Source organism: Carcharhinus amblyrhynchos, unplaced genomic scaffold, assembly GCF_965287045.1.
Source record: "Carcharhinus amblyrhynchos unplaced genomic scaffold, sCarAmb.v2.hapA chromosome_1371, whole genome shotgun sequence".
Classification (NCBI taxonomy): domain Eukaryota; kingdom Metazoa; phylum Chordata; class Chondrichthyes; order Carcharhiniformes; family Carcharhinidae; genus Carcharhinus; species Carcharhinus amblyrhynchos.
In genome coordinates, this window is record NW_027651111.1 from 1 (window position 1) to 23,595 (window position 23,595).

General features: G+C 56.0%; 1 protein-coding gene across 1 annotated transcript; it reads right to left on the reverse strand.

The window, feature by feature from the left end:
• Positions 1 to 1,240: 1,240 nt before the first annotated feature.
• Positions 1,241 to 23,392, reverse strand: LOC145340742 (otoancorin-like; the record flags this gene model as incomplete). Its single annotated transcript, XM_080185202.1, has 12 exons — positions 23,239 to 23,392; positions 21,266 to 21,369; positions 19,933 to 20,072; positions 18,862 to 18,970; positions 16,718 to 16,945; positions 14,793 to 14,954; positions 13,383 to 13,523; positions 12,203 to 12,252; positions 8,455 to 8,575; positions 6,135 to 6,253; positions 3,245 to 3,380; positions 1,241 to 1,434 (listed from the first exon to the last, which is right to left on the reverse strand). Coding segments are annotated over exons 1-12 (1,658 nt in total), but the record flags the coding sequence as incomplete, so codon positions are not given.
• Between the last annotated feature and the right edge of the window lie 203 nt (positions 23,393 to 23,595).

Genomic DNA, 23,595 nt, shown 5'->3' on the forward strand with positions numbered 1-23,595 from the left:
GAGAGAGAGGTGGGGGCAGAGAGAGAGGGGGGGAGAGAGGGGGGGGCAGAGAGAGGGGGGGGGCAGAGAGAGAGAGGGGGGGGCAGAGAGAGAGAGAGAGACAAAATGATCAAGAGGCTGAGAGGGAGGGTGGAGGGGAGGAGGTGGGTGTGAGGGTTGAGGGTAGGGTGTGAACAATAACCTTAAGAGAATCTTGAACAATGATTCCCGAGTCCCTTTGTGTTTCTGATTTCCGAAGCATTTCCCCGTTTAGGAAATAGTCTCTGCCTCCATTCCTCCTTCCAAAGTGTACAACCTCACACCTTTCTCACAACAATCTCAAACAATGACAAGACAGAGAACAGGAATGAGATGAGAATCTGGTGAATTGGTGCGGAGACAATAATCTCTCCCTCAATGTCAACAAAACGAAGGAGATTGTCATCGGCTTCAGGAAGTGTAAAGGAGAACATGTCCCTGTCTACATCAACGGGGACGAAGTAGAAAGGGTCGAGAGCTTTCTAGGTTTTTAGGTGTCCAGATCACCAACAACCTGTCCCAGTCCCCCCCCATGCCGACACTATAGTTAAGAAAGCCCCACCAACACCTCTACTTTCTCAGAAGACTAAGGAAATTTGGCATGTCCGCTACGACTCTCACCAACTTTTACAGATGCCCCATAGAAAAAATTCTTTCTGGTTGTATCACAGCTCGGTCTGGGCTCCTGCTCTGTCCAAGACCACAAGGAACTACAAAAGGGTGGTGAATGTCGCCCAATCCATCACACAAACCAGCCTCCCATCCATTGACTCCGTCTAACTTCCCGCTGCCTCAGGGAAAAGCAGCCAGAATAATCAAGGAGCACCCCCCACACACACCCCGGACATTCTCTCTTCCACCTTCTTCCATCGGGAAAAAGATACAAAAGTCTGAGGTCCCGTACCGACCGACTCAAGAACAGCTTCTTCCCTGCTGCTGTCAGACTTTTGAATGGACCTACCTCGCATTAAGTTGATCTTTCTCTACACCCTCGCTGTGACTGTAACACTACATTCTGCACCCTCTCCTTTCCTTCTCTAGGAACAGTATGCTTGTCTGTATAGCGCGCAAGAAACAATACTTTTCACTGTATCCCATACATGTGACAATAATAAATCAAATCAAAGTTTTCAATCACATTCCTTTTCAGGTTTTTGTCGGTGCCTGATTGTCTGTAACTGGTGTCCCGATTGTAACTCAAAGCAACATGAAGGGACCTCACCCCAATGTGCGCACGAGTTTGGAGACCAGACTTTCACGTGCCGAGCTGTGGAACTGGTAACATTTCTTCAACTGCGGCATAATGGAGACAAAGGCGGCATCGGGCAGCTCTGAGATGTTCCGTCCGGTGAATTCACACACCAACTGCCCCAGCTGGCTGACATCAGAACCTTCCAAAGCAGAAATACCCTTTCCCTGCATCCAGACACAAAGAGGCAACAGAACACATCCTTAAAACAGTGACATTAAACTGGGGAACCTATCCCTCATCGGGAGCACTTAGATATACAGTAAAACTCCCTCTACACTGTCCCCATCAAACACTCCCAGGACAGGTACAGCATGGGGTTAGATACAGAGTAAAGCTCCCTCTACACTGTCCCCATCAAACACTCCCAGGACAGGTACAGCACGGGGTTAGATACAGAGTAAAGCTCCTCTACACTGTCCCCCCATCAAACACTCCCAGGACAGGGACAGCACGGGGTTAGATACAGAGTAAACCTCCCTCTACACTGTCCCCCCATCAAACACTCCCAGGACAGGGACAGCACGGGGTTAGATACAGAGTAAACCTCCCTCTCACTGTCCCCCCATCAAACACTCCCAGGACAGGTACAGCACGGGGTTAGATACAGAGTAAAGCTCCCTCTACACTGTCCCCCCATCAAACACTCCAGGACAGGTACAGCACAGGGTTAGATACAGAGTAAAGCTCCCTCTACACTGTCCCCCATCAAACACTCCCAGGACAGGTACAGCACGGGGTTAGATACAGAGTAAAGCTCCCTCTACACTGTCCCCATCAAACACTCCCAGGACAGGTACAGCACGGGGTTAGATACAGAGTAAAGCTCCCTCTACACTGTCCCCCCCATCAAACACTCCCAGGACAGGGACAGCACGGGGTTAGATACAGAGTAAACCTCCCTCTACACTGTCCCCCCATCAAACACTCCCAGGACAGGGACAGCACGGGGTTAGATACAGAGTAAACCTCCCTCTACACTGTCCCCCCATCAAACACTCCCAGGACAGGTACAGCACGGGGTTAGATACAGAGTAAAGCTCCCTCTACACTGTCCCCCCATCAAACACTCCCAGGACAGGGACAGCACGGGGTTAGATACAGAGTAAAGCTCCCTCTACACTGTCCCCCCATCAAACACTCCCAGGACAGGTACAGCACGGGGTTAGATACAGAGTAAAGCTCCCTCTACACTGTCCCCCATCAAACACTCCCAGGACAGGTACAGCACGGGGTTAGATACAGAGTAAAGCTCCCTCTACACTGTCCCCCCATCAAACACTCCCAGGACAGGTACAGCACGGGGTTAGATACAGAGTAAAGCTCCCTCTACACTGTCCCCCCCATCAAACACTCCCAGGTCAGGTACAGCACGGGGTTAGATACAGAGTAAAGCTCCCCCTACACTGTCCCCCCATCAAACACTCCCAGGTCAGGTACAGCACGGGGTTAGATACAGAGTAAAGCTCCCCCTACACTGTCCCCCCCATCAAACACTCCCAGGACAGGTACAGCACGGGGTTAGATACAGAGTAAAGCTCCCTCTACACTGTCCCCATCAAACACTCCCAGGACAGGGACAGACGGGGTTAGATACAGAGTAAAGCTCCCTCTACACTGTCCCCCCATCAAACACTCCCAGGACAGGTACAGCACGGGGTTAGATACAGAGTAAAGCTCCCTCTACACTGTCCCCATCAAACACTCCCAGGACAGGTACAGCACGGGGTTAGATACAGAGTAAACCAGACCATCTGATTAACGAGATCTCGGTTAGTGAGTAAGCCTGAGTTCAGTCTCTCGGCCGCCCCACCTGTGATGAAGGGGGGGGTCACTCTCTAGCCTACCTCACCCGTCACTGGTCCCACAAGAGATCTGATACCCCCTCCTGTTTTGCCCCCACACTCAGATTTCCCCAGGGGGCAGTGCAGCCTCCGCAAGGGGCTTCCCACTTCCCCCTTGCCGTCACGCACTCACCAGGCATTGGACGGATGCGTCTCGCACGCACGCGCGCACGGGGGAGCTCCGTGGCAACAGCTCCAGACGGGATTCCTCCACCTTCATGAGGAAGGCCTCACACGTCTTGGCGAAACACTGGCACACGTACTTCTCCCTGGGCAAGAGAAAGGAAACACCCTCTCAGAGTGGTGTAGACCTCTGTCCGATTCCCTCTCCCCCACCCAGACCTGCCTCTGCACACCTTCCCGACACATACATTCCATCGGTGCCGAGGGAGCGCCGCACTGTGGGGGGGGTCGGTGCTGAGGGAGCGCCGCACTGTGGGGGGGGTCGGTGCTGAGGGAGCGCCGCACTGTGGGGGGGGTCGGTGCCGAGGGAGCGCCGCACTGTGGGAGGGTCGGTGCCGAGGGAGCGCCGCACTGTGGGAGGGTCGGTGCCGAGGGAGCGCCGCACTGTGGGAGGGTCGGTGCCGAGGGAGCGCCGCACTGTGGGAGGGTCGGTGCCGAGGGAGCGCCGCACTGTGGGGAGGGTCGGTGCCGAGGGAGCGCCGCACTGTGGGGGGGGTCGGTGCCGAGGGGGCGCCGCACTGTGGGAGGGTCGGTGCCGAGGGAGCGCCGCACTGTGGGGGGGTCGGTGCCGAGGGAGCGCCGCACTGCGGGAGGGTCGGTGCCGAGGGAGCGCCGCACTGCGGGAGGGTCGGTGCCGAGGGAACGCCGCACTGCGGGAGGGTCGGTGCCGAGGGAGCGCCGCACTGTGGGAGGGTCGGTGCCGAGGGAGCGCCGCACTGCGGGAGGGTCGGTGCCGAGGGAGCGCCGCACTGCGGGAGGGTCGGTACTTTGAATGAGACATTAAGGCCAGGTCTCTTTGGTCCACTTGGGTGAATGTAACAGAGCCCAAGGCTGTGGTCAAGGAAGGCTGGGGAGTGAGGTGTTGAGTGGGAGGGGAGGGGGGGTGGTCCGCTGTGCAGGGGTGGGGATGGTGGAGTGGGGGTGCGAGCGGATTGATGGAGGGGGGGGCGGGAAACGGTGGCAAGTGAGGGTGTGGGAGCGTCATCCTCCCTCATGTTCTGGGACCTATACTTTTCAACCCGCAAATATCCAGAGAAAGTGAACCTGGGTCATTTCTCAGATTGTTTAATTAGAGTCCTGTTTATTAGTGTCACAAATCAGCAGAGATTAACACGGCAATGAAGTTACTGTGAAACACCCCCTAGTCTCCTGTTCGGGTTACACTGAGGGAGAATTTAGCACGGCCAATCCACCCTAACCAGCACAGTCTTTCGGACTGTGGGAGGAAACCCATGCAGACACAGGGAGAATGTGCAGACTCCACACAGACAGTGACCCAAGCTGGGAATCGAACCTGGGTCCCTGGCGCTGTGAGACAGCAGTGCTAACCCACTGTGTCACCGTGCTGCTGGGAATCGAACCCGGGTCCCTGGCGCTGTGAGGCAGCAGTGCTAACCCACTGTGTCACCGTGCTGCTGGGAATCGAACCCGGGTCCCTGGCGCTGTGAGGCAGCAGTGCTAACCCACTGTGTCACCGTGCTGCCGGGAATCGAACCCGGGTCCCTGGCGCTGTGAGACAGCAGCGCTAACCCACTGTGTCACCGTGCTGCTGGGAATCGAACCCGGGTCCCTGGCGCTGTGAGACAGCAGTGCTAACCCACTGTGTCACCGTGCTGCTGGGAATCGAACCCGGGTCCCTGGCGCTGTGAGACAGCAGCGCTAACCCACTGTGTCACCGTGCTGCTGGGAATCGAACCCGGGTCCCTGGCGCTGTGAGACAGCAGTGCTAACCCACTGTGTCACCGTGCTGCTGGGAATCGAACCCGGGTCCCTGGCGCTGTGAGACAGCAGCGCTAACCCACTGTGTCACCGTGCTGCTGGGAATCGAACCCGGGTCCCTGGCGCTGTGAGACAGCAGCGCTAACCCACTGTGTCACCGTGCTGCTGGGAATCGAACCCGGGTCCCTGGCGCTGTGAGGCAGCAGCGCTAACCCACTGTGTCACCGTGCTGCTGGGAATCGAACCCGGGTCCCTGGCGCTGTGAGACAGCAGCGCTAACCCACTGTGTCACCGTGCTGCTGGGAATCGAACCCGGGTCCCTGGCGCTGTGAGACAGCAGCGCTAACCCACTGTGTCACCGTGCTGCTGGGAATCGAACCCGGGTCCCTGGCGCTGTGAGACAGCAGTGCTAACCCACTGTGTCACCGTGCTGCTGGGAATCGAACCCGGGTCCCTGGCGCTGTGAGACAGCAGCGCTAACCCACTGTGTCACCGTGCTGCCGGGAATCGAACCCGGGTCCCTGGCGCTGTGAGACAGCAGCGCTAACCCACTGTGTCACCGTGCTGCTGGGAATCGAACCCGGGTCCCTGGCGCTGTGAGACAGCAGCGCTAACCCACTGTGTCACCGTGCTGCTGGGAATCGAACCCGGGTCCCTGGCGCTGTGAGACAGCAGTGCTAACCCACTGTGTCACCGTGCTGCTGGGAATCGAACCCGGGTCCCTGGCACTGTGAGACAGCAGTGCTAACCCACTGTGTCACCGTGCTGCTGGGAATCGAACCCGGGTCCCTGGCGCTGTGAGACAGCAGTGCTAACCCACTGTGTCACCGTGCTGCTGGGAATCGAACCCGGGTCCCTGGCGCTGAGAGGCAGCAGTGCTAACCCACTGGGTCACCCCAGTACAATGTAGCTCTTGTGCAAATTGGGTGCTGGGCTCATCCCAACGATGACCGCAGGCGTTGGAAATATATTCACGGGACAGGGTAAACATTGCGGGGATGGTTCTCCCTTCATGGGTGAGTCTCGGGCCAAGGGGACAAAGTCTCAGAGCAAAGGAGAGCCAATTAAAGACTCAGATTAGGAGGAATTTCTCTCCCAGCTGCTGTCACTCGCACACCTACCCAAGGAACAGCAGGATCTCGCTGGGAATGTGCTGTAGAAATGGGTCCAAGTTCTGCTCGATAAAAGGAGTCCCCAGACTGTCCAGGAAGCTCTTCACCTTGTTGGCAGCGCAAGTTAACTGTGGGAGTCAGAAAACAGGAACAAAATCCATCAACCGACAGGGGACAAGCAGGTTCGCCAGCCGACACAGGGCTCCTCATCATCACGGGCCCCCATCCCTCACTCGCCTTCCCTCCAACCCTACAATCACTCCATTGGGAGGGAGCGAGCGAGGGAGGGCGGGAGGGAGGGAGCGAGGGCGGGAGGGAGCGAGCGCGGGAGGGAGGGAGCGAGCGAGCGCGGGAGGGAGGGAGCGAGCGAGCGAGCGCGGGAGGGAGCGAGCGAGCGAGCGAGCGCGGGAGGGAGGGGAGCGAGCGGGCGAGGGAGGGAGCGAGCGAGCGAGCGCGGGAGGGAGGAGCGAGCGAGCGAGCGCGGGAGGGAGGGAGCGAGCGAGCGAGCGCGGGAGGGAGGGAGCGAGCGAGCGCGGGAGGGAGGGAGCGAGCGAGCGAGCGCGGGAGGGAGGGAGCGAGCGAGCGCGGGAGGGAGGGAGCGAGCGAGCGAGCGCGGGAGGGAGGGAGCGAGCGAGCGAGCGCGGGAGGGAGGGAGCGAGCGAGCGCGGGAGGGAGGGAGGGAGCGAGCGAGCGCGGGAGGGAGGGAGCGAGCGAGCGCGGGAGGGAGGGAGCGAGCGAGCGCGGGAGGGAGGGAGCGAGCGAGCGCGGGAGGGAGGGAGCGAGCGAGCGCGGGAGGGAGGGAGCGAGCGAGCGCGGGAGGGAGGGAGCGAGCGAGCGCGGGAGGGAGGGAGCGAGCGAGCGCGGGAGGGAGGGAGCGAGCGAGCGCGGGAGGGAGGGAGCGAGCGAGCGCGGGAGGGAGGGAGCGAGCGAGCGCGGGAGGGAGGGAGCGAGCGAGCGCGGGAGGGAGGGAGCGAGCGAGCGCGGGAGGGAGGGAGCGAGCGAGCGCGGGAGGGAGGGAGCGAGCGAGCGCGGGAGGGAGGGAGCGAGCGAGCGCGGGAGGGAGGGAGCGAGCGAGCGCGGGAGGGAGGGAGCGAGCGAGCGCGGGAGGGAGGGAGCGAGCGAGCGCGGGAGGGAGGGAGCGAGCGAGCGCGGGAGGGAGGGAGCGAGCGAGCGCGGGAGGGAGGGAGCGAGCGAGCGCGGGAGGGAGGGAGCGAGCGAGCGCGGGAGGGAGGGAGCGAGCGAGCGCGGGAGGGAGGGAGCGAGCGAGCGCGGGAGGGAGGGAGCGAGCGAGCGCGGGAGGGAGGGAGCGAGCGAGCGCGGGAGGGAGGGAGCGAGCGAGCGCGGGAGGGAGGGAGCGAGCGAGCGCGGGAGGGAGGGAGCGAGCGAGCGCGGGAGGGAGGGAGCGAGCGAGCGCGGGAGGGAGGGAGCGAGCGAGCGCGGGAGGGAGGGAGCGAGCGAGCGCGGGAGGGAGGGAGCGAGCGAGCGCGGGAGGGAGGGAGCGAGCGAGCGCGGGAGGGAGGGAGCGAGCGAGCGCGGGAGGGAGGGAGCGAGCGAGCGCGGGAGGGAGGGAGCGAGCGAGCGCGGGAGGGAGGGAGCGAGCGAGCGCGGGAGGGAGGGAGCGAGCGAGCGCGGGAGGGAGGGAGCGAGCGAGCGCGGGAGGGAGGGAGCGAGCGAGCGCGGGAGGGAGGGAGCGAGCGAGCGCGGGAGGGAGGGAGCGAGCGAGCGCGGGAGGGAGGGAGCGAGCGAGCGCGGGAGGGAGGGAGCGAGCGAGCGCGGGAGGGAGGGAGCGAGCGAGCGCGGGAGGGAGGGAGCGAGCGAGCGCGGGAGGGAGGGAGCGAGCGAGCGCGGGAGGGAGGGAGCGAGCGAGCGAGCGCGGGAGGGAGGGAGCGAGCGAGCGCGGGAGGGAGGGAGCGAGCGAGCGCGGGAGGGAGGGAGCGAGCGAGCGCGGGAGGGAGGGAGCGAGCGAGCGCGGGAGGGAGGGAGCGAGCGAGCGCGGGAGGGAGGGAGCGAGCGAGCGCGGGAGGGAGGGAGCGAGCGAGCGCGGGAGGGAGGGAGCGAGCGAGCGCGGGAGGGAGGGAGCGAGCGAGCGCGGGAGGGAGGGAGCGAGCGAGCGCGGGAGGGAGGGAGCGAGCGAGTGAGCGCGGGAGGGAGGGAGCGAGCGAGTGAGCGCGGGAGGGAGGGAGCGAGCGAGCGCGGGAGGGAGCGAGCGAGCGAGCGCGGGAGGGAGGGAGCGAGCGAGTGAGCGCGGGAGGGAGGGAGCGAGCGAGCGCGGGAGGGAGCGAGCGAGGGAGCAGTGAATCTGTGTGTTTGTGAAGCAGCGAGCCTGTACCTGCTTCCTGGATAACCACTTGATAACGTTTCCCAGGTTCAGGCTGAAGTTCAGTGCGATCTGGTCACCGTACTGTTCAATCATCTCACAGGTCAACCCCTGAATGAGGGTCCCCATCTGTCTGTGGAGGTCAAACAGGAAAGCCCTTAGCCTTCGGAGACTGCCCTCCCACACCCTCAATCCACCCCCCCCCACCCATCGCTCGCACTGAACCTACCCCAATCTCACCCCAAACCCAACCCTACCCCACCCCCACCCCACCCCAAACCAATCCCACTCCCACCCCACTCTCGCACTGAACCTACCCCAAACCCAACCCAACCCAACCCCACCCCAAACCAACCCCACTTCCACCCCACCCCAACCCCACTCCCACCCCACCCCAAACCAACCCCACTCCCACCCCACCCCAAACCAACCCCACCCCAAACCAACCCCACTCCCACCCCACCCCAAACCAACCCCACTCCCACCCCACTTCCCCCACCCACCGCTCCCACTGAACCCATCCTAACCTCACTCCAACCCAACCCCACTCCAAGAAACAATATTTTTCACTGTCTCCCAATGCATGTAACAATAAATCAAATCAAAAACATGACCTCAGGCTTTTGTATCTTTTTCCCGATGGAATAAGGTGGAAGAGAGAATGTCCGGGGTGCACGGGGTCCTTGATTACGCTGGCTGCTTTTCCCCGAGGCAGCGGGAAGTGTAGACGGAGTCAATGGATGGGAGGCTGGTTTGTGTGTCAGTAGGGGGAAAGACAAGTTGCGTGAGGGATACAGAGAGACAATGATCAGTTAAATGGGCAACAAGTTGGCAAAAGAATGTGGGAAAATGGAATATTGTTCCTTTTGGAAGGGATGGGAAGAAGGTATTATTTAAACAGAGGAAAAGTGCAGAAAGGTGGAATACAAAAGGGACTCGGGGAGGGGGGTGCGAAACACAGAAAGCTAGCAGACAGTACAGCAGGTAATCGGGAAGGGTAATGGAATTTTGGCCTTTATTTCAAGGGGGTTGGAGAGTTGGGGAGTCTTGCTGTACAAGGTACTGGTGAGACCACATCTGGAGTACTGCAAGACCATAAGACATAGGAGCAGAATGAGGCCACTCGGCCCATCGAGTCTGCTCCCCCATTCAATCATGGCTGATATTTTTCTCATCCCCCATTCTCCTGCCTTTTCCCCATAACCCCTGATCCCCTTATTAATCGGGAACCTATCTATCTCTGTCTTAAAGACACTCAGTGACCCGGCCTCCTCTGCAGCAAAGAGTTCCACAGATTCCCCACTCTCTGGCTGAAGAAATTCCTCCCCATCTCTGTTTTAAAGGATCGTCCCTTTAGCCTGAGGTTGTGCCCTCTGGTTCTAGTTTTTCCTACTAGTGGAAACATCCTCTCCATGTCCACTCTATCCAGGGCCTCGCAGTATCCTGTAAGTTTCAATAAGATCCCCCCTCAACCTTCTAAACTCCAACGTGTACAGACCCAGAGCCCTCAACCCCTTCCTCATACGACAAGCTCTTCATTCCAGGGATCATTCTTGTGAACCTCCTCTGGACCCTTTCCAAGGCCCGGCACATCCTTCCTTAGACACGGGGCCCAAAACTGCTCACAATTCTCCAAATGGGGTCTGACCAGAGCCTTACACAGCCTCAGAAGTCCATCCCTGCTCTTGTATTCTAGCCCTCTCCACATGAATGCTAACATTGCATTTGCCTTCCTAACTGCTGCCTAAACCTGCACGTTAACCTTAAGGGAATCTTGAACAATGATTCCCAAGTCCCTTTGTGTTTCTGATTTCCAAAGCATTTTCCCCATTTAGGAAATAGTCTCCGTCTCCATTCCTCCTTCCAAAGTGCCTCACCTCACACTTTTCCACATTGTATTCCATCTGCCCCTTCTTTACCCGCTCACCAAACCTGTCCAAGTCCTTCTGCAGCCCCCCCGCTTCCTCAATACTACCCCTGTCCCTCTATATCTTTGTAAAGTAGTTCTGTTTATTTATTATTGTAGAACATAGAACATTACAGCACAGTACAGTACAGGCCCTTCGGCCCTCGATGTTGTGCTGAGCTTTGTCCGAACCCAAGATCAGTCGATCCCACTCCCCATCATTCTGGAGTGCTCCATGTGCCTATCCAATAACCGCTTGGAAGTTCCTAAAGTGTCCGACTCCACAGGCAGTGCATTCCACACCCCAACCACTCTCTGAGCAAAGAACCTACCTCGGGCATCCCCTCCTATATCTCCCACCTTATAGTTATGCCCCCTAGTAACAGCTCCATCCACCCAAGGAAATAATCTCTGCACGTCCACTCTATCAATACCCCCTCATCATCTTATAAACCTCTATTAAGTCACCTCTCATCCTCCTCCGCTCCAAAGAGAAAAGCCCCAGCTCCCTCAACCTTTCCTCATAAGACCTACCCTCCAAACCAGGCAGCATTATTGTCACAAGTAAGGCTTACATTAACACTGCAATGAAGTTACTGTGAAAATCCCCCAGTCGCCACTCTCCTGTTTGGGTTACACCGAGGGAGAATTTAGCACGGCCAATGCACCCTAACCAGCACGTCATTCGGACCGTGGGAGGAAACTGGAGCCCCCGGAGGAAACCCACACAGACACGGGGAGAATGTGCAGACTCCGCACAGGCAGTGACCCGAGCCGGGAATCGAACCCGGGTCCCTCTCGCTGTGAGGCAGCAGTGCCAACCCTCGCCCTATTCCCCTGACTGAAGTAAGAATATTATTTAATTCCGGGCAATTCAGAGAAGGTTCACTCGGACGATTCCCCGATACGGAGGGATGGTCTGGTGAAGGAAAGAGTTACCAGGGAGTGACCCTGAAGAATGAGGAGAGGGGGGGGGGCGGGGAAGCTCACTGGAATGTATCGGATTCTTAACAGGGTTGACAGGGTAAACGCTGAAAGTCTGTTTCCCCTCACGGGGGAGTCCAGGAACAGTGGGAATACGCGGGGGGTCAGGTGGGGCGTGTGGGAGGGGGCCACAGTGAGCCGAGGGGCTGAATGGCCTGTTCCGTTGCTGTAATTGATGTAATTCTGTGCAGGTATAGAGACACTTCCACACAAAGGCACAGATACCTACGGACAGATGGACACACAAATACCCAGACAACCCCAGGCACAGACACTAGCAGACATACACACCGACACACCCACACAGATACATACACCCACACACATACACAGAGACTCACACACACAGAGACACATACACACACACACACATATACACCCCACACACCCACAGAAACACACACACACCCACATATACACCCACACACACAGAGACATACACACACAGACACACACACATATACACCCACACACACAGAGACACACACACACCCACAGACACACACCCACACAGACACATACACCCACACACATACGCAGAGACTCACACACACAGAGACACATACACACACACACACACATATACACCCCACACACCCACAGAAACACACACACCCACATATACACCCCACACACAGACCCACATATACACCCACACACACAGAGACATACACACACAGACACACACACACATATACACCCACACACACAGAGACACACACACACAGACACATACACCCACACACATACAGAGACACACACACAGACACACCCACACACACACATACACACAGACAGACAGACACACACACACACACAGACACACCCACAGACAGACAGACAGACACACCCACACACAGATTTCTTTACCCCAGTTCGGAGACTGGAATCGAGTCACTTGCAGTAACAAGCAGTAACGCCTAGAGGAGAGAGAGAGACAGACAGACAGTGAGAAACACAGCAGTGTGTGACCTCCCACACGGACTCTATCGCCAACACACCCACTGCACCATTCCTCCCATATAAACCAGATTCCACCCGTCACAGTGACTTGGGAACGTCAAGTTATTTTCTCTTACACAGCGCGATCCCACAGGCAATCACTTTTGCGTCCCAGGACAAGTACATGGAACCCACTGCAGCTCCATTCGGCCCATCGAGTCTGCACTGACTCTCTGACAGAGAGTCCCACCCAGACCCAATCCCCGTAACTCCAACTAATTCCCCATAACATCTTTGGACACTAAGGGACAATTTACCACGGCCAATCCCCTAACCTACACATCTTTGGACACTAAGGGGCAATTTAGTACGGCCAATCCCCCTAACCTGCACATCTCTGGACACTAAGGGGCAATTTAGCATGGCCAATCCACCCTAACCCACACATCTTTGGACACCAAGGGGCAATTTAGCATGACCAATCCACCTAACCTACACATCTTTGGACACTAAGGGGCAATTTAGCATGGCCAATCCACCCTAACTCACACATCTTTGGACACTAAGGGGCAATTTAGCATGGCCAATCCACCCTAACCTGCACATCTTTGGACACTAAGGGGCAATTTAGCATGGCCAATCCAACAAACCTGCACATCTTTGGACACTAAGGGGCAATTTAGCATGGCCAATCCACCTAAGTTACACATCTTTGGACACTAAGGGGCAATTTAGCACGGCCAATCCACCCTAACCTACACATCTTTGGACACTAAGGGACAATTTAGCATGGCCAATCCACCTGAAACCTGCACATCTTTGGACACTAAGGGGCAATTTAGCACGACCAATCCACCCTAACCTACACATCTTTGGACTGTGGGAGGAAACCGGAGCACCCTGAGGAAACCCATGCAGACACGGGGAGAATGTGCAGACTCCACACAGACAGTGACCCGAGCCGGGAATTGAACCTGGGTCCCTGGCGCTGTGAGACAGCAGTGCTAACCCCACTGCCGAGGCGAGGGTTAGGGAGTAGGGTTTCAGCGTACGCTGCTTAGAGGCTGGGCGAGGCGGAGGGGCGGCCAGGTTGAGGGACCTCACTCACCTGCCCCTCGCTCCACGGCTTGTCCGACAGTTCCTCCAAGTCGGTGATCTTGACCTCCTCGATGGAAGCCAGGGGCACCTCCTGAATGAAGGACCCCTGGATCGACTGGATTGCGGCGGAACTGTTCATGCTCTGTAACATCTGCAAACGGGAAGCAAACGCAGGGCGGTAAATCCCAAGGGAGGGGACGGGAGCTCGCAAAAGGGAGGAGTGGCCTGTCACAGATCTGCTTCATTCCCCTTGCTTTATCGCTCAGTGACTGACACTGGCCGCTGGAATGAAAGTGAATCACTGCGGCTGCTGGAATCTGAAACCAAAAAGGGAAAATGCTGGAAAATCTCGGCAGGTCTGGCAGCATCCGTAAGGAGAGAAAAGAGCTGACGTTTCGAGTCCAGGTGACCCTCTGTCAAAGCTAAAAGGCAGAGAAAGTGGGAGATATTCATACTGCAGGGGGAGGGAATGCAAGATAAGACACAGCCACAGAAACCAGGGGAAAAGCTGCTAATGGCAGCGGGAATAGGGAGTTGAAAGGGGTTACAGAGATAGGGAGGGGGTGTAGGGGCTGGAGGAGGTTACAGAGATAGGGAGGGGGCTGGAGGAGGTTACAGAGATAGGGAGGGGGCTGGAGGAGGTTACAGAGATAGGGAGGGGGCTGGAGGAGGTTACAGAGATAGGGAGGGGGTGTAGGGGGCTGGAGGAGGTTACAGAGATAGGGAGGGGGTGTAGGGGGCTGGAGGAGGTTACAGAGATAGGGAGGGGGTGTAGGGGGCTGGAGGAGGCTACAGGGATAGGGAGGGGGCTGGAGGAGGTTACAGAGATAGGGAGGGGGCTGGAGGAGGTTACAGAGATAGGGAGGGGGCTGGAGGAGGTTACAGAGATAGGGAGGGGGCTGGAGGAGGTTACAGAGATAGGGAGGGGGCTGGAGGAGGTTACAGAGATAGGGAGGGGGCTGGAGGAGGTTACAGAGATAGGGAGGGGGTGTAGGGGGCTGGAGGAGGTTACAGAGATAGGGAGGGGGTGTAGGGGGCTGGAGGAGGTTACAGAGATAGGGAGGGGGTGTAGGGGGCTGGAGGAGGTTACAGAGATACGGAGGGGGTGTAGGGGGCTGGAGGGGGTTACGGAGATAGGGAGGGGATGTAGGGGGCTGGAGGAGGTTACAGAGATAGGGAGGGGGTGTAGGGGCATCACTGGCTGGTCCAGTATTTATTGCCCATCCCTAGCTGCCCTTGGAGGGGCAGTTGAGAGTCAACCACATTGCTGTGGCCCTGAAGTTACATGTAGGCCAGACCGGGGTAAGGAGGGCAGATTTCCTTCCTTACAGAGGGGGCTTTGATAAACCAGGTGGGGCTTTGAATCCCATTGTAAATTCCGCCCTTTGAGTTGGTGCCTCGAGGAAGAGGGGCTAATTACCGTTTGCACAATGCTCTTCTTCTGTAAAACACTCATCTTCTCCGCCTGTTCCTCCAGGCCACCATGCTTGAAAGCCTCCTGTACCTGGGCCCCGGTCAGGTTGGAGAGAGTTCTCGAGGGCACCCCAGTCACCAAGCTCCCCAGATCCTTCAACTTGACAATCTGCAGAGAGGGAGAGGCATTGAGAGAGAGAGCGAGGGAGAGAGGGCGGTTACATCAGATGCTGCCATGTTGGAACCGGCCCCTCTTACCCCACCCTGCGTTTATCCTGTACTGGAACCAGAATCAGAATCCCTACAGTGCTGAATGAGGCCATTCGGCCCACTGAGCCTGCATCAACCACAATCCCACCCAGACCCTATCCCAATAACCCCACATATTTACCCTGCTAACCCCTGACACTAAGGGACAATTTAGCATGGCCAATCCCCCTAACCTGCACATCTTTGGACACTAAGGGGCAATTTAGCATGGCCAATCCCCCTAACCTGCACATCTTTGGACACTAAGGGACAATTTAGCATGGCCAATCCCCCTAACCTGCACATCTTTGGACACTAAGGGACAATTTAGCATGGCCAATCCCCCTAACCTGCACATCTTTGGACACTAAGGGGCAATTTAGCATGGCCAATCCCCCTAACCTGCACATCTTTGGACACTAAGGGACAATTTAGCATGGCCAATCCCCCTAACCTGCACATCTTTGGACACTAAGGGACAATTTAGCATGGCCAATCCCCCTAACCTGCACATCTTTGGACACTAAGGGGCAATTTAGCATGGCCAATCCACCCTAACCTGCACATCTCTGGACACTAAGGGGCAATTTAGCATGGCCAATCCACCCTAACCTGCACATCTTTGGACACTAAGGGACAATTTAGCATGGCCAATCCACCCTAACCTGCACATCTTTGGACACTAAGGGACAATTTAGCATGGCCAATCCACCCTAACCTACACATCTTTGGACACTAAGGGACAATTTAGCATGGCCAATCCACCCTAACCTGCACATCTTTGGACACTAAGGGACAATTTAGCATGGCCAATCCACCCTAACCTGCACATCTTTGGACACTAAGGGACAATTTAGCATGGCCAATCCACCCTAACCTGCACATCTTTGGACACTAAGGGACAATTTAGCATGGCCAATCCACCCTAACCTGCACATCTTTGGACACTAAGGGACAATTTAGCATGGCCAATCCACCCTAACCTGCACATCTTTGGACACTAAGGGACAATTTAGCATGGCCAATCCACCCTAACCTACACATCTTTGGACACTAAGGGACAATTTAGCATGGCCAATCCACCCTAACCTGCACATCTTTGGACACTAAGGGACAATTTAGCATGGCCAATCCACCCTAACCTGCACATCTTTGGACACTAAGGGGCAATTTAGCATGGCCAATCCATCTTTGGAGAATGGGAGCAAACCCACCCAGACACGGGGAGAATGTGCAGACTCCACACAGACAGTGACCCGAGCCGGGAATCGAACCCGGGTCCCTGGCGCTGTGAGGCTGCAGTGCTAACCCACTGTGCCGTGTGATCCTGGGTGCGATCCTCCAGCCTCCCCAGGGCGTTTCCAGCTGACGCGATGCCACGTGTTGTTTCCGAGTGGCCGGTTTCTCCGCTCTCAGCAGTGCCCTCACGCGGGCAGGGCCGGAGATTCCCGGCCAACGTGAACGGCTAGCGAATTCCGGCCACCGACTGTGGAGCACGATCGGATTGTCCTGGGGAGAGGGACGGAGCTCGGGTCTGTGTGCGTGGCAGAACGTTCTGGATGAACTCTCCCTGTAGCCCGCTCCCGGTACGGGTTCTGGTTCCAGCCTCTCTCCCTGTGTCGGTATGGAGTGTACTGCGCGGGGAGGGAACGAGGGGGGGGGGGGAGATAATTGACCTCTCACCTTGCCTCCTGCCTTCAGGAACTTCTTCACCAGCAGCTTGGCCTGCCGGTTAGTCCACTTCAGCCCGTCGTCGCTGCCCAGGTCGGAGATGGTGTCTCGGACGTCCAGGTCGCTGATGCGCTTCAGGGTTTTGGGGGAGAGGCGGGAGGCGGCGGACCGGAGTTGCTTCAGGTCCTTCTTGTTCGGGACGCGGCCGTTCAGAAGCTTCTTGACCAGGCTGCCAGCTTTCTGGAACACAGCAACATCACGTCAAAAATCGGGCAAGCGTCCATACCCTCCTCCCTCCAGGCCCCGCACGTCACTGTTCTAGAACCCAGAACCACCACGTTGGGTTGGTGTTCTAGAATCCAGGGCCACCACGATGGGTTAATGATCTAGAATCCAGGGCCACCACGATGGGTTAATGTTCTAGAACCCAGTGCCACTGCGATAGGATGCTGTTTGAGAACCCCGTGCCACTGTGATAGGATACTGTTCTAGAACCCCGTGCCACCGTGATAGGATACTGTTTTAGAACCCCGTGCCACTGTGACAGGATACTGTTCGAGAACCCAGTGCCACTGCGATAGGATACTGTTCGAGAACCCAGTGCCACAGCGATAGGATACTGTTCGAGAACCCAGTGCCACTGTGATGGATTACTGTTCCGGAACCCCGCACCTCAATACTGGATTAATCTTCTAGAACCCAGTGGCACCATGATAGGTTACTGCTCCAGAACCCAGTGCCACTACAATGGGTTACTTGTTCTACAACCCAGTGGCACCACCTTGTGTTAATGTCCTAAAACCTAGTGCCACCATGATGGGATAACGTTTTAGAACCCAGCGCCATCGTGTTGGTTTAATGTTCTAGAACCCAGTGCCACCAGGTTGGGTTGATGTTCCAGAATCCAGTGCCACTGTGGTGTGTTAATGTTCTAGAACCCACCACCACCACGTTGGTTAATGATTCAGAACCCAGAAGCACCACTACTCCAGAACGCAGCACCACCGTGTCTGTTTGATGTTCCAAAGCCCCACACCTCTATGTTGGTTAACATTCTAGAACACAGTGCCACCCTGCTGGGCTGGCGTTCTAGAACCCAATGTCAGGAGTTTGGGTTGATGTTCCATATTCCAGCGCCAATGCGTTGAGTCGGTGTTCTAGAACTCAGGAACACCGCATTGGGTTGCCATTCTAGAACACAGCGCTACTACATTGCGTCAACATCTTAGAACACAACGCCAAGACACTGGCTTGTGTTCTAGAACCAACTGCAGCCGCATTTGGGCTGATGTTTTCGAACAAGTGCCACTGTGTTGCACTGTTGTTCTAGGATGCAATGCCATCATGTGGGGTTCGTGTTCCAGGGCCCAGCGCCACCACATTATGTTAATTTTCTGGAACCCAGCACCACCACATTGATTTAATGTTCCAGAATACAGCACCATTGCGTTCAGTTAATGTTCTAGATCACAGCCATGCCCCGCCATCCACATTAAGGGGGATCGATAATCTTGGGCGTAAGGAATCGGGGGTCACAGGAATACAGAAACAGGAGGAGGCCATTCAGCCCTCCCAGGCTGCCCCCGCCATTCACTTTGATCATGGCTGATCATCAAATTCAATATCCTCATTCCCCCCTTGCCCCCGATATCCCTCGATCCCTTTAGCCCCAAGAGCGATAACTAATTCCTTCTCCAAATCACACAACGTTTTGGCCTCAACTCCTTTCTGTAGGAGTGAATTCCACACATTCCCCACCCTCTGGGTGAAGAAATTTCCCCTCACCTCAGTCCTAAAAGGTTTACCCCTTATCCTCAAACTATGACCCCCCCCTAGTTCTGGACTCTCCCCACCATTGGGAACATTCTTTCTGAATCTAACCCTGTTAGAATTTTATAAGTTTCTATCAGATCCCCTCTCCCTCTTCTAAACTCCAGTGAATATAATCCTAACCCACTCAGTCTCTCCTCATATGACAGACCTGCCATCCCAGGAATCAGCCTGGTAAACCCTCGCTGTACTCCCTCTATAGCAAGGAACATCCTTCCTCAGATAAGGAGACCAAAACTGCACACAATATTCCAGTGAGGTTCACTCCCATGGAGAGGGACGCAGGAGCATGCTTGAAGAGGGAATGGAGGGGTGAATCATTTTACCTTCTTGGCATCATCATTCTGGCAGGATTTGAGTTTGCTCAGAAGTGTGTTGGCACTTGTATTACCCAGGGTCTCCACATTCTCAACGAAACAGCTCAGAGCTCCCAGACTGCACAACAACAAACCAAAGATAGAAGGTGAAACTCGGTCCCTACAACCCCCTCCCTATCTCTGTAATCTCCTCCTGCCCCTCCACCCCTCCCTCTGTAACCCCCTCCAGCTCCTACACCCCCTCGCTATCTCTGTAACCTCCTCCAGCCCCTACACCCCCTCCCTATCTCTGTAACCTCCTCCAGCCCCCTACGCCCCCTCCCTATCTCTGTAACCTCCTCCAGCCCCTACACCCCCTCCCTATCTCTGTAACCTCCTCCAGCCCCCTACGCCCCCTCCCTATCTCTGTAACCTCCTCCAGCCCCTACACCCCCTCCCTATCTCTGTAACCTCCTCCAGCCCCTACACCCTCTCCCTATCTCTGTAGCCCCCTCCAGCCCCCTATACCCCCTCCCTATCTCTGTAACCCTCTCCAGCACCCTACACCCCCCTCCCTATCTCTGTAACCACCTCCAGCCCCCTACACCCCCATCCCTATCTCTGTAACCCCCTCCAGCCCCCTACACCCCCCTCCCTATCTCTGTAACCCCCTCCAGCCCCCTATGCCCCCCTCCCTATCTCTGTAACCCCCTCCAGCCCCCTACACCCCCCTCCCTATCTCTGTAACCCCCTCCAGCCCCCTACACCCCCCTCCCTATCTCTGTAACCCCCTCCAGCCCCCTACACCCCCCTCCCTATCTCTGTAACCACCTCCAGCACCTACACCCCCTCCCTATCTCTGTAACCTGCTGCTTTTGAATGGACCTACCTCGCATTAAGTTGATCTTTCTCTACACCCTCGCTGTGACTTAAACACTACATTCTGCACTCTCTCCTTCCTTTCTCTATGAACGGTATGCTTTGTCTGTACAGCGCACAAGAAACAATACTTTTCACTGTATCCCAATACGTATGACAATAATAAATCAAATCAAATGTAATTGTCTCGCCACCCAGCCCACAAGGGTTGAGAATGCTTACCGCTCGATGTCCACGGGGTCAGAGAGGTCGATACAGGTTCCATTTAGCATGGAGAGAATTAGCCGAGCCCGAGAGGCAGGAATGTCATAGGTGCATGTGATTCCCCGGGCAAACTCCTCATCGCTGAACCGGTGACACAACTGGCAAGAGTCAAACAGGGGATAGATAGTTAGATACAGAGTAAAGCTCCATCTACACTGTCCCCCCATCAAACACTCCCAGGACAGGTACACCACGGGGTTAGATACAGAGTAAAGCTCCCTCTACACTGTCCCCCCATCAAACACTCCCAGGACAGGTACAGCACGGGGTTAGATACAGAGTAAAGCTCCCTCTACACTGTCCCCCCCATCAAACACTCCCAGGACAGGTACAGCACGGGGTTAGATACAGAGTAAAGCTCCCTCTACACTGTCCCCCCATCAAACACTCCCAGGACAGGTACAGCACGGGGTTAGATACAGAGTAAAGCTCCCTCTACACTGTCCCCCCATCAAACACTCCCAGGACAGGTACAGCACGGGGTTAGATACAGAGTAAAGCTCCCTCTACACTGTCCCCCCATCAAACACTCCCAGGACAGGTACAGCGCGGGGTTAGATACAGAGTAAAGCTCCCTCTACACTGTCCCCCATCAAACACTCCCAGGACAGGTACAGCACCATTGACTCCATCTACACTTCCCGCTGCCTCGGGGAAAAGCAGCCGGCATAATCAAGGACCCCCCCCCCAACGCACCCCGGACATTCTCTCTTCCACCTTCTTCCATCGGGAAAAAGATACAAAAGTCTGAGGTCCCGTACCGACCGACTCAAGGACAGCTTCTTCCCTGCTGCTGTCAGACTTTTGAATGGACCCACCTCGCATTAAGCTGATCTTTCTCTACACCCTCGCTGTGACTGTAACACTACATTCTGCACCCTCTCCTTTCCTTCTCTATGAACGGTATGCTTTGTCTGTATATCCCGATACATGTGACAATAATAAATCAAATAGAAACATAGAAAATCTACAGCACAATACAGACCCTTCGGCCCGCAAAGTTGTGCCAAACAAATCCCTACTTTCGAGATTGCGAGGCTTACCTATAACCCTCTATCTTACTAAGCTCCATGCCAAAATGAGCCACTAAACCTGTGTACTCTATGAATGGCATGCTTTGACTGTATAGCGCGCAAGAAACAACACTTTTCACTCTATCCCAATACACGTGACAATAATAAATCAGATCAAATCAGGGAGGGTTTGTTTTTTTGGACTGGAGGGGGTAAATCTAATTAAATCTAATTCCGGTGGCTGGTTTGGCCTCGGTTACAGTGTTCCCAGGACGTACCTGTTGTGCTGTGATCTGTTTTAAGTGCACTGTAGGAGCACAAGTGATATAAGGTCCCAGGATGTCCAACGAGGACTTACTCATCAGCTCAGCATCGCAGCCATCTGGAGAGTCAGCGGAACAAAGAAAATTACAGCACAGGAACAGGCCCTTCGGCCCCTCCAAGCCTGCACCGACCATGCTGCCCCATCTGAACTAAACCCCCCTACCCTTCCGGGGACCATATCCCTCTATTCCCATCCTATTCACGGATTTGTCCAGACGCCCCTTAAAACTCACTATCGTATCCCCTTCCACTCCCTCCCCCGTCAGCGAGTTCCAGGCACCCACCACCCTCTGTGTTAAAAGACCTGCCTCGTACATCTCCTTTAAACCTTGCCCCTGGCACAGGGTGCAGAATTAACTGTATCAAAATCAGGGAGCACATTCAGCCCACTATTCTTGTGCTATCCCTTTTGTAGAATCAGTTCCCCACCACCTGGCCTGTTCCCAGTCACCCACTAACTCAATTTTCTCCCTTTCTCTAATCACCTCCAGCCCTGTACATCCCCTCCCTATCCCTGTAACCTCCTCCAGTCCCTACACCCCCTCCCTATCTCTGTAACCTCCTCCAGCCCCCTACACCCCCCTCCTTATCTCTGTAACCTCCTCCAGCCCCCTACACCCCCTCCCGATCTCTGTAATCCCCTCCAGCCCCCTACACCCCCCTCCCTATCTCTGTAACCTCCTCCAGCCCCCTACACCCTCTCCCTATCTCTGTAACCTCCTCCAGCCCCCTACACTCCCTCCCTATCTCTGTAACCTCCTCCAGCCCCTACACCCCCCTCCCTATCTCTGTAACCCCCTCTAGTCCCCTACACCCCCTCCCTATCCCTGTAACCTCCTCCAGCCCCCTACACCCTCTCCCTATCTCTGTAACCCCCTCCAGCCCCCTACACCCCCTCCCTATCCCTGTAACCTCCTCCAGCCCCCTACACCCTCTCCCTATCTCTGTAACCTCCTCCAGCCCCCTACACCCTCTCCCTATCTCTGTAACCTCCTCCAGTCCCCTACACCCCCTCCCTATCTCTTACCTTCTCCAACCCTGTACTCCCTCAGAACCCTCAACTGACACTAGTAATATATTCACATTAAAAGATGTGTAGGTTAGGGAGGATTGGCCATGCTAAATTGCCCCTCGGTGTCCAAAGATGTGCAGGTTAGGGTGGATTGGCCATGCTAAATTGTCCCTTAGTGTCCAAAGATGTGCAGGTTAGGGGGGATTGGCCATGCTAAATTGCCCCTTAGTGTCCAAAGATGTGCAGGTTAGGGTGGATTGGCCATGCTAAATTGCCCCTTAGTGTCCAAAGATGTGTAGGTTAGGGTGGATTGGCCATGCTAAATTGCCCCTTAGTGTCCAAAGATGTGCAGGTTAGGGGGGATTGGCCATGCTAAATTGCCCCTTAGTGTCCAAAGATGTGCAGGTTAGGGTGGATTGGCCGTGCTAAATTGTCCCTTAGTGTCCAAAGATGTGTAGGTTAGGGTGGATTGGCCATGCTAAATTGCCCCTTAGTGTCCAAAGATGTGCAGGTTAGGGTGGATTGGCCGTGCTAAATTGCCCCTTAGTGTCCAAAGATGTGTAGGTTAGGGTGAATTGGCCGTGCTAAATTGTCCCTTAGTGTCCAAAGATGTGCAGGTTAGGGGGATTGGCCATGCTAAATTGTCCCTTAGTGTCCAAAGATGTGTAGGTTAGGGTGGATTGGCCATGCTAAATTGTCCCTTAGTGTCCAAAGATGTGCAGGTTAGAGGGATTAGTGGGTAAATATGTTGGGATAAGGGTCTGGGTGGGATTGTGGTCAGTGCAGACTCAATGGGCTGAATGGCCTCTTCCTGTACTGTCGGGATTCTACGATTCGGGATAATTCACATTGGAGGAAGGGGTTTTGGGAACACTCAGAGTGATGCTCTCCAACTGCGAGGCTGGGTCAGTTTACCTAATTTCCTCCCAACTTCATCCTTGTCTCTGCCTCCACCAGTCTGCTCCTTCTCCGGGCACAGGCTCAGGGACAAACTCTTCCTGGCCCATTGGAAAATCTTCATTCTCACCTCACCACTTAGCTCACAGTGAATATCTCGCAAGATCTTCATTCTGTCCGAGCGTCCGGTGGGAAGGTAGAGTGTGGGAGGGAGAGAGTGTGAGTGCGAGAGAGAGAGCAAGAATGAGAGAGGGTGGGGGGGAGAGAGAGAGAGAGAGAGAGAGGGTGGGGGGGGGAGGAGAGAGAGAGAGAGAGAGAGAGAGAGAGAGAGAGAGAGGGGTGGGGGGGGAGAGAGAGAGAGAGAGAGAGGGTGGG